The 11,500-nt window shown below is 30.8% G+C and overlaps 1 protein-coding gene across 1 annotated transcript; it reads right to left on the bottom strand.

Annotated features, from left to right (window-relative positions):
* Positions 1-2,243: 2,243 nt before the first annotated feature.
* Positions 2,244-8,991, bottom strand: LOC133180322 (ficolin-2-like). Its single transcript, XM_061314868.1, has 6 exons — positions 8,716-8,991; positions 7,513-7,600; positions 7,177-7,316; positions 5,766-5,862; positions 3,759-3,923; positions 2,244-2,649 (listed from the first exon to the last, which is right to left on the bottom strand). Exons 1-6 carry the CDS (start codon positions 8,989-8,991, stop codon positions 2,399-2,401), a joined length of 1,017 nt encoding a protein of 338 aa, XP_061170852.1. The 3' UTR covers positions 2,244-2,398.
* Between the last annotated feature and the right edge of the window lie 2,509 nt (positions 8,992-11,500).

Genomic DNA, 11,500 nt, shown 5'->3' with positions numbered 1-11,500 from the left:
GTTTTTTAGGAAGGGGGGGGGGTCGTATTTACAGTGAAACCCAAAAGGGTCTGCGCAGAAAAAAAAATGATATTCATAACACCATGTTCACTGGGGAAAAATACAATGAAACAAACGAACAAACAAATAAAAAAAACTTGTTTGTTTATTGAATATATACTGTTCAAGTTCACTCTGTATATAGCATGTAAAAGGTATACACTCTGAGAAGGTCTTTATAAAAAATCACACTTTTCATGTCAACTGTGCCAAGCTCAAGTGAGCTTTCTGATCAAGTTTCTTCGTAGTCTATCTATAGGTAAAGCTGTCTGTGGCATTGTTCCACTTCTTCTCCAGAATCACTGGATTAATTCTAACAAAACTTTGCACAAGAGATGTTCTTGGTTAAAGGGGATTTAAGTTTTGTTCAAGTAAATAGCAAAGTAAAAAGTAAACCGCCTTCATCAAAGAGGAGATAAGGGAGAAAAGGCAAAAATATATATATTTTTTTACATATAAAAACTTCATCTTAAGAAGCACTGGGACAGAAAAAAAATCAAAGTAATGTGAAATTGAAACAGATTTTATGGCAAAGAATCAGTTTTTATGTTTGAGATATAGTTCTTTAAACCAGATAAAAGGATAGATAAGCTTATATTTATATGTATGGTAAACAGCACAACAAACCCTATCATTCAGTTGTAGAACCGTTTATTCAAACTTCGATTAAAAATGACAGAATCTCAGTTGGATAACAAAACGAAAATCTGTATATATTTTACAGAAGAAGTTTCCCTCAAAATTGGTGATGTTTGAAATTTTTTCCCCATATTGTAGTAAAATACTTTTTAGAAACTCGTGTTTATTAAGTGTTTTAAATTCTGTATGCACCAATGAAGTCTAATATAAATTTTGATTCTTGCGTGAGGTGTTTGTGTGGGACAGGGAGTTGCAGGAGACCTGCCCCTCTCCCCACCTTTTGAGAAAGTCAAGTTTTAATTTAAATTTTAAGGGAAAAATTTTCAATGAAAGCCCCTCTCCCTTCTTCATGGACCTTAACATTCCACCATATAATATTTTGAGTTAGGAGAATTTTTTTTTTTTTTTTTGGGGGGGGGGTAGTCAAAGATTTGTATTCAGGTAAGTTGTAATTGTTTTTCCTTATAATGCCCTTTTCCAAAGTCAATCCTATATATGTGCCTGATATTTATTATTTCTACATTGCACCTAAAGTAGAATGATAAATTTCAAAATTTCGTAATAATACAACTGGTTATATTTTTTTAACCCCATTTCTCTCATTATGTTTGGCGAGTACTTAAGTAAATGTAAACTAGTAAGATGGCATGGATTTCGTAATTAGTGTGTATCATTTAATCATTGAATCATATAATAAAACAATCATTGCTGTTCTTTCGGTCAAAACGATGATTTAGCCACCTTCGAAGTACAATATTCAACTCGCTCTTCGGGCTCAGTGAATATTGTACTCCTCAGGTGTCTAAATCGTCGTATTGACCTCAAAAACTAGCAACATTTGTATAATATTTTCCACGTTTTCATGGTACAGGTACATATATTACCAAAAAGTGCAACGCCTTTGTATTCCCCTAGTGCTTGTCTTAATACATTGTACATACATAAATGCAAAATTAGAAGACAAATACAGAATTTCATTACCTTAGTTAAGTAGGTAAGTTATAAATCAATGTTTGGTTTATATTATGTTATTACACTCTTCATTATTCATTCCTGACAGAATTGAAGAATCCAATGTGAAAAGGCAAACAGCAAGCTTAAGACTCAAAGACTTTATTATGCCACATACTGTATTTCGATTCTCAACAATGGAAATTCGAATAGGAAATAAAAGGAGGTTTTCGCTCGAAAATTTAACAAGAGCATACTCATAAATCAGACACATGTCAGTATAAAAACATCCAAAAAGAGGTATTTTCAAAGCAAAGACATATGAGTTTAAAACTTTTAAGTACCTTTAAATTATAACATGTGATTAATACATATATACATGTATTAAAAAAGAAATGACATGACTCCCTAGGAACATTAATATTTAAATTATATTATTATAATTAGAAAGGACGAGTTCCGTGGCCTACAATAATATATGAAATAAAATAGAGAAAAGGGAAAAAGTTAAATACATCAATACATGTAATAGATAATCATGATACTTTCATAAATCTCCAAAATAATGAATGCAAACAGCAAAAACAAATTAAAGTATTTCTATACCCTTCACAAGTAAACTAAATATTTAGATATGTTTCTTTTTTTGCAATTCCTCTTTTTTTATTGATTCAAACAGTAAACAAATGAATCAACCATTTACTTTAAGGCATTTTTTTTTCATTTGATAAAATTGGCCATTCTTTGGCTTCGTATAAACGGACGTCTTTCAGTCGACTCTTCTCACCATAAATTGAATATGTTTCAGCGAGTAAGACTGCCCTAGCCATTGGCTGTAGGTAATGCCCTGGGCGTTGATGGATGTGACGCCCCCAAGGTACAGTCCATTAGGATTAGTAAAATGACAATTTCCATACCACCACCCCCCTTTGTACCCCACTGAACAGCTACCCTCACTCATATCATTATCCTGATCCTTTGTTGAAAATTTCCTGTTGTTTATATAAGTGAGGGAATCACCTTTAAAGGAGATTTAAAAAATAGATGGTGGTTTGATAAAAGAAGAAGGTACGGTTTCAATATGAATCTGGCCCTGTTTTATTTTTTTTATGACATTGGTTTGAGAAATTAAAATTCATTTTTTCTGAATTTTTCAAACTTCCAGGATTAAGATCATACAAATTGTTTATTATTTTTTACATGACCTTCTAAATCCAGTTTTGACGTCATAAACTTTTGCAATTTCCCGTATATTCTTTAAAAATTGCATAATACATCAATTTTTATTGGAACTTTCTTTCAGACAATATTGACCATATGCAAAGCCACAAAGATTTCAAGATATGAGATTTTCCAAAGATTTTCAACATAACCGAAAATATTAATCAGTGGCTGCGGCTGTGGACGCTTTTTTCCCCAGGAAAATAACCCCTTGAATAAATCATTATGAGGCTTTTTTTGTTAAAAACTTGGAAATGTAATAAAGTAATGACGTCATATTTTCAGAACTCTAAAATTATCAACTTTTAGGGCAAAATTAAGCCAACACCGAACCTTCTTCTTTTCAGTAAAAAAATCATTAAAAGGTGTTATTACTCCGCTGATTTAGATTTCTAATATAATGCCACTATAGAATACGTAAATATAACTTAAATATGATAGAAATAAGCTACGCAAATACTACCGTAACGATGTATATGAGATAAATCAATGTAATAATAAGTTGTCAATAAACAAGATTTTAGCTATACTTAATTTTAAATAAGTAGATGCAGCTTATACTAAGTCATTATTAGGCTAGGTTTATTATATACTTAATAATACATGTACATACAATGTACATGTAAGCTAGGTTTAGTTTAAACTAAGTTTAAATGATCTCAGTTTAGCTATGCTTGATTTTAAATAAAGTTGATGTAGCTTAAACTAAGTTGAACCTTAGATTGTGTTTATACTTTATCTAGATAAGCAAGGTTCAACAGTGTTGGCATAAAAGTAGTTGTAACAAATCTGAATGTAGCTTATACTTGTACGTAGTGTAAATAAGGTAAATATAGCTTAAACTATGTCGTAAATAAGCTTGTGGAGAAATATGTACATCATAAAAATAGTGGAATCAGAAATCTTACCGACGTTCCCGGAGAAACCAGATAAAGTGATGGTATACTTTGATTCTTCGTTTCCAAGAGATATACTGCTGAATTTAACATAACGTGTCTGATTGTCGAAATCACTCATATCCACCCTCAACTCGTATAATCCTTGACTTAGTAGATGGTACAGTTTGTCATTACCTTTTTAAAGAATTTTAATAGAAATTATTTAATAAAGCAAGATAAAAATCATGAATTCTTGATATTTACCAATCAAAGCATATCAATTAAAAACACCGACTTCTGAAAGCGGCAATACTTCTTTATTGTTTCTATCAGTTAGGAATTTTCATGATTATTTAAAAGAAATAAGATAACAGGTGTTGATTGTAATGTGCTTCTATGCTTATTTAGTTAAAACTTTCTTGACTATACACTCCTCGTATATTTTATATACGTACCAAGTTTCAATACATTTTCAGTAAAAATAAAATGCAAACTACTGGAATAAAAACATAAATTTTATTCCGTACAGCATAACTGTGACATCAATTGGTTTTTCTTAATCACAGCAAGTTATTTGAAAGGAATTTAGGTTCAGGCACTTGTATTTACCAACACATATTTTTTAGGAAGATAAATATTGAATAACCTGTAAGTTTTGTCCTTGAAAAGAGGGCATTAACAACATCCTTTTAAATATCTATCTAGAATATTGGCAGTATGTATCTATATAAATACAGTTAATTGGTCCGTCAACTTAATGACATCATTCATTTAAAAAGCAAACCATATTTATTTGTCAATAATTTGGTACATTTTTGCCTTGAATAAAGGTCACTGATTTGCTTCATTTGAATCTGCAAGAGTACAGAGCTTGAAGCTTTTATTTTATTAGAGTACCGTATGAGCAGAATTTTAGCGAAGATTCAATTTTGGCTTTATTAGCGAGGGTTCTGAGATCAGTAAAATTGAATATTTCTAACAATTTATTCCGTATCGGTTGTTATAGCTATCTTTCTGGACATAATAAAAATCGCTTATTTTACTTCTCTCTAAAATTATATATCAATTTTTTTTTAAATAAATCGCTTAAATTGCACTCGCAACAAATTCTACATATACGATATTACTCCTGGTTTATATAAATACAAAGCTTGTTGATCTAAATACTTACCAATTGTGTTAGATAAGTCGACCATATGCTGATTAATAACGGCAATTCTACCGAAAGTAGAATTAATGCTAGTTTGCTACAGGAATTAGTTACTTTCGTTATAGCACAATGAATATTAATATTTAATTTTAGAATTTGAATTCTAAATATTTTCGATTAGTTTTGCTGTGATATGTTTATATTGATTATCACAGAAAATAGTATATACAAAATAGCCCATATTTATAGCAAAAGAAATCTATAAAGAACATTAGTTGAGTGAATTTATGATATGGTGATTTGAAGACTAGGAATGCTGATTACCATATGTGATGCTCGGTGTTAATTGTTGGAATTTATGGCGCCATTGAAATAATCATATTTGTTATTAATTTTTTGGGGAGTTAAATTTTGGTCCAAAACTCGATACCCGCCTAACAGCCGAGTCATAAAAAGATTGGTATTTTTCAGAAATGCAAAATGTAGTACTTTTTTTTTAATCACTTCCAATTATCGTTGTCAAAAGTCTGAACACATCATTTATGCATTCTAAGATTAAGCATAAAGTACAAATTATTATCAAGTTTCTCATAAATATCATCAGAATGTTGGTGGATTTTATTTAATCAAAGGTAATACATTAGAGAATTGATATAGAATGTATTTGTTGAAAAAAAAGAATATCGGTGTCATTTTTGAAATATTATTTAAAACACGGGTAAAAACATAAAAGCATTGATTTGAAATTGTCAAACCATTCTGGCAAAAAGTTGTACCGACTTATAAGCGGGTCAATGGCAAATCCCTCCAAAATAATCTTCAAAATACAACCGACTTATAGGCGACCGACTAATAAGCGAGTATATACGGTAATTCGTTATAATTACCTAACCAAAATTCAGCTGTCAAGTTTCCAAATCCGCTCCTATATTCCGCCCAGGTTCTGTAGAAATCTTCAGATCCGTCCATTCGACGTTGGAAGACCTTAGAAAACAAACAGTAAACAGAAATTAAGAAAAGAGCGAGGTCAATAACACGTTTTACATGTATATTTTCTTGACGTTCACAAGAATCACGTTTGAAAATCGAAACTGGTATACTTAGGCAGGCTAACTACATATAAGTTGATGCTACATGGATTTCTACAGCTCGTTTAAAATCAGAAATTTGTAAATCTAATGGTCGTTATAATGACAATTGTTAGCAAATATAACCTATCATTATATCGTATTTTGGCAGACTTCTTTCATACTTATTGTAAGGCTTTTGATTTTATGCTTAATTTGACTACAGCATATCCCGTCTACATGATCAATACGTAGGGCTCACGGCAGGTGTGACCAGTCAACAGGGGCTGCTTACTCCTCCTAGGCATTTGATATCACCTATTGAATTTCCTGGGGTCCGTGTTTTATGCCCTCTTCACAGAATTGTAATGTGTATTTATAGATTGCTGTTTGTTAACTTCACATTTTTTTCATTTAAAAGTAGCCAAGGAGAAAACGAACAACGATATGTAAATTGTGCAAAATGTACCAATAATCATGTTAGCAGAGATTTGCTAAACCATCTTCCCTTTAAAATAATATTGAACCTTGATTCATGAACAAGATTTTGAATGATTAAATTTAACAAAATTAGTTCAAAATACTATCGAATAAGCGTGAAATACTAAATATTTTTATACACAATAAACTATTCTTTACTTGTTCAGAAATCTTGGAATAACAAAATATCGTAAAACTTATGTCTCTACATTGTTTTACATGCACAAAAGAGAAAGATTATTCGTTTAAAAAAAAACAAAATACCCCCAACCCCCCACCCCCATGTACTCTCATTAAAAGAAAGTTAAACTTCACATTTTATTCATTATATCGTTTAGAGAACCATCGAATGATATTCTGCCGGAAAATGGCCGCGATACTGCCAACTGGGCGAAGATCCATAATCAATCATTCAATCAAACGATCGATCGATCGATCAACAATCAATATGGATAACAAAGCACAACATTTATTAACTGTTATCAATCCTCATACTCCCTTTTACAAGGTACCGGGGATGATACTGTCGTTTTCAAGAACAGTGACTATGTCTGAGCCAAGAAAAAAAACCTTTCACTGAAAAATGACTTTTCAAACAGAAGATGAAACAAAATTACATTCAAACGCTTTGTTGTCTACGCGTGAAAAAATCACTGTGATCTTCCTTAGCAAAAAAATAATTCCTCTTTAAGAAGAACTGATTACTTGTGAGTAAATAGTATCAATTATAAGTATCAAATAAGATAATTACCGTCCATCCTCCTCCATCAGCCTCCATTTCACAAAATACAATCACGTGACCTAGGGCTGGGATTTTAATTCTGTATAATCCACTCGGTTCATGTGATAATACTTCATGTATTGTCGTGCAGTCCTTTGGATCAAAGTCATCTGAATTTTTATTTTAAATACAGTAAAACATGTTAGTAAGGATATCTTTCATTTCAAAGACCTCACATTCTATAGACGAATGTTTTAAGAAAAACGATTTCTTGGTAAAGACAGATGTTTTTAAGAATATCTTTTTTGAATGTCTCCACACACAAGTAGGTAAATCAATATTTAAAAAATCGGTTAATATACCAACCTTTGACACAACACGTTTTATTGCTAGACAGTTTGACACATTTTTCTAATGAAAAACAGGAGAGACATCCAACATTTTGGACCGTCATCTACAATGATAAAACGTAAAGTAATATTGAAAGGATTAGTAATATAAAATATCAGACTTTCAACAGTGAAATACTGCAATTTATCACTTCATGAAAATTGATATTTTCAAAGTGAAAAAATATCAAGAAATATTTTCAAATTGAATGTGAAAATAAATAATTCTCGGCAAAACTCGAGATTTCCCTTCCCTTCAGAAAAATCTCCTTGTATATAGCGAGCTAAGTAAATAAATCATCCTGACATGGACTGAAACTTTCAAAGTTTCTAAAAGTTACTGTTAAAAATCCCTGTTGATAAGTTTCGTTCTCACAGTCGCTTAGCTACATTGCTGTATGAAACTGAATAACGGAAAGAAACAAAAAAGAAACCAAAGAAAATGTAAATAACAGAAAATTTAATTATTGTAGTTAGGTATGACATTTATTACACTTGTGAGAAAATATTGTTCAAAACTTAAAATAAATTTCATAATCAACTGCAAAACAGTAAATATCCTCTATCTATATTTTATATATTAAACGAATGTATACGTTAAACTAAGAGAAAGATGAAAAGTTTAAAACATATAAAACGATTCATTATATAAATATGAATACTTTTTGGCAAAATACGGGCCAGTTACGGTTTATTGTCGTAAATTTCCAAACATGGCTTAATGCATATTATAGAAAATACGATTTTTTTCATTAGATATATGCATTCTTCATATCTTCACGTGTGGAACCTAATAGTTTAATAACACATATGCATGTGAAAAAAATATAAACTCATGAAGGCGGGGATTCGAATTATCAGTAGTTGATATCATAGGGTCATTGTTTTCATTAATACTTTTTATTAAATCTACTTTTCTCGTATATATTTCATTTTTTTTTTAAAGTATTTTGAGTGCTTGGACATAAAAGAGAATAAAGAAAATTTTTTTAAGGAGGACTCGGTTGCCATGGCAATGTTAAGACTTTTTCAACCTCCTAGAAAGAAAAAAACTCTGAATAAAAAGTATATGTATTATTCCTTTCTTAATTATTAGTTTAGGCTAGCAAAATCATATTTCATATTTTAAGGTTAATCAGTTGGTGATTTGATGACCACCCGACCTCCTTTAAATGCATACCTGATTTCGCTCAATTCTGAAGAAATCCGATTTTAATTCTGTTTCATTAATGTCTGTCATTATCTCACAAACGAAGCCACTGAGGTTGTAATTGACACCGTTACACCAAGTATTTCTCACCAAACACTCACGGACACATTGTTGTGGTCCAACTGCACTGACAACGGCTACAACTGGGCTGATGTATCTTTCTCCATGTATTGGACTAATATTGAAATCACAACATTCACAGAATATTAAAGCAGTGGATAAAATAGTGATAGATACAATTGTCATTTTTCAAGTAGACGGTCAAAATTTTGAAATTATACGTTTCCTTCCAGATTCCATAAGGTAAAAGTTAGCGTGATACATCCCCAAATGCACGTGGCTTTAATCGTGAATTGCCACTTTCGATTTTCGGTTAAGTCTCTACCCTACAAAGGTTCTTATTTAACTACAAATAAAACTATCTCAAAGTTCCATTAAGATTTAATCCATTTCAATAGTTACGTAATGCAAAAAAAATCAGTAACAAAATATGAAGAAAAACAATATGTTCATAGTATACTTCATCTTCCTGACAAATATTATCTTAACCATGTCGCTGGTCAATGGAAATATTTGTCCAAGTCTCCATTAAAAGGATTCAATAAACGGTACCAGCAGTTTATATTTCTTCGCTAAACAGGATAGGGCCCTTTTGTAATGGACTATGTCACAAAGTAATACTGAAAATGAGTTTTATTTCAAAACTTTAATATTTATATGAGATAATAAAATTATATTCATTTGCTGATATATATCCATTTTTCTTGACATCTTTTGCAGAATATTATTATTATTACTTAGTATATTTATTCTCATGAATAAAACTTGGATTAATGTTCAGTTGAATTGGTGTAATGTAAGTTAACAATTGATGCAAAAACTTTGTTCACTATCTAAAGTAAACAAAAAAAATATTGTTTCTATTACTCCGTTGTTTAATTGCTCACATTATCATCATGAAGGCCTGTAACAAGTTGTTGAGCAAGCACGTTGTCCAAAAATATAGGACAATTCTTAGCCATAGTTTGAATTTTTGCAGACGTTGCTGACAAACAACAATATGACATAAAAGGGTATCTTATTTGTCGTTATTAAATTCCGTATGCACCAATGAAACTCACTAAAATTTATCATATTTATTTTAATCTTCTATTGGTTGTGAAATTATACATTCCACAGCGTTTTCCCCGTACAAAGTAACATACCTTTCGCATATCAACGCCGACTGTAACAAAAGAAATGATGGACTTATAATACATGTAACATTAACAAGAATCATTTTGATTTGAACCTCTGTATAGAAAAAAATTTAACTGAATTTACAGAAATGCGAAAAAGAATAATCGTTTCTAAAAGATGAACTTCCGACCATGGGAGATACAATTCTATTGATGTTTTAAAACATTGTGTTCAACAAAAGATATCTTATTTTTTTGAAACTACTTTTACATTCAGCAGTATTTGTTTTCTATTGATTAAACTTTAGAACTATTTCAATTAATACTAGCTTTATAAACGTTAATGGCATTTTCAGAAGTAATGTAATGAAAATTACATGAAACGCGTTGAGGCTTGGGGAATGATAAGTTGTTTCGTTTGGAGTTACGTAATCCCACGTTTCCGATTTGCTTTCCAATGAAAGCTGAAGTTTCTGTCCAATGATTAATCTACTGAGCTTTTGTGACCAAAATATTTTTCGATTGCTTGTCTATGGAAGATATTTACTCTCCAAATATTTGATTGGGAGCATGAACAGATTAACATTTAAAATTGTAGCCTTTTTCATTGTTTTTCGTTTGCTGCCGTTGGTGCGACTGGAGGGCAGATTTTCAGCTGTCAACAAGAAGTTAAATAGAAATACCTATAACGTCACAACGTTTAACACAAACTAGCCTTCCTCAAGATTCATTTCGTTTCATTGCATAGAGGACTTTCACATATACAAATGTTATTTCCCTTTGCGGTGTCAATCTGGGGTCAACTGGCGTAAGGTACTGTTTTCTCTATAACATTACAAACGGTAGGGGCAATGTCGGTATTCATATGTTCACCATGTCTTCATGTTACCATGCTTTTGTAATACAGGAAGGGATCAAAATTGTCCGATAACGTTTGAAGGTTTGAAAAAAATTACGGAAGTTACAATGGATATAGTGAGTGTTACTCCGACGACTCTCAATAATTTGAACTTCGTCTATTGCCTCGTTTGCTTAACACATGTATTTAACTGAAGTGTCGATGCACTTTCAAGTAGAAAAACTAGGAAAAAATGACCATGGTCAGCAGTTATTTACAAATATGTGAAGTGTATTAATCTCTCTATATTTTTTTACGTATAATTTCACTTATTTCATTTTTTTTTTATAAATCAAATCATACAATCAATCAATCAATAATAACAATTGTTTTTGAAAACAAGATTGTCAGTAATTTTGTACAACAATTTTGTGTTTAGCGTGAGCAAATAAAATAAGTTTAAAAGCGTCATTTCGTACGCATTAGAAAATCTGTAAAATGTGAAAAAATGATAAAACCTTATTTATTTTGTTCATATTGTACTGATCTCTGTTGATAGGGTGAAATTTTTTTTTTTACAAAATATTAATGTATGTACGTCATTACGTTATGCATAGTTCATAAATGTTTAAAGATGTAGATTGGTGGCAACCAACTAAAGAAAAGCCAATGAGAATAAAATGTAAGAAGATTAATTTTTAAACATTGAAATTAAATAAAATTAAATTTTCGAAAACCA

The sequence above is a fragment of the Saccostrea echinata genome, unplaced genomic scaffold, assembly GCF_033153115.1.
Source record: "Saccostrea echinata isolate AGI-Se365-2 ecotype Australia unplaced genomic scaffold, CSIRO_AGI_Sech_v1 ptg000006l, whole genome shotgun sequence".
In the NCBI taxonomy this organism is placed as follows: Eukaryota; Metazoa; Mollusca; class Bivalvia; order Ostreida; family Ostreidae; genus Saccostrea; species Saccostrea echinata.
Note: the sequence above shows the minus strand (reverse complement) of the source record. Positions and strands in the feature narration are given on the sequence as shown.

Coding starts and splice junctions, on each gene's coding strand:
- LOC133180322 (XM_061314868.1), bottom strand. CDS start 8,991: ATGACAATTGTATCTATCACTATTTTATCCACTGCTTTAATATTCTGT. Junction 7,601..8,715: donor TCAGAATTGAGCGAAATCAG/GTATGCATTTAA, acceptor TTATCATTGTAG/ATGACGGTCCAAAATGTTGG. Junction 2,650..3,758: donor TGGTTTCTCCGGGAACGTCG/GTAAGATTTCTG, acceptor TCTCCTTTAAAG/GTGATTCCCTCACTTATATA.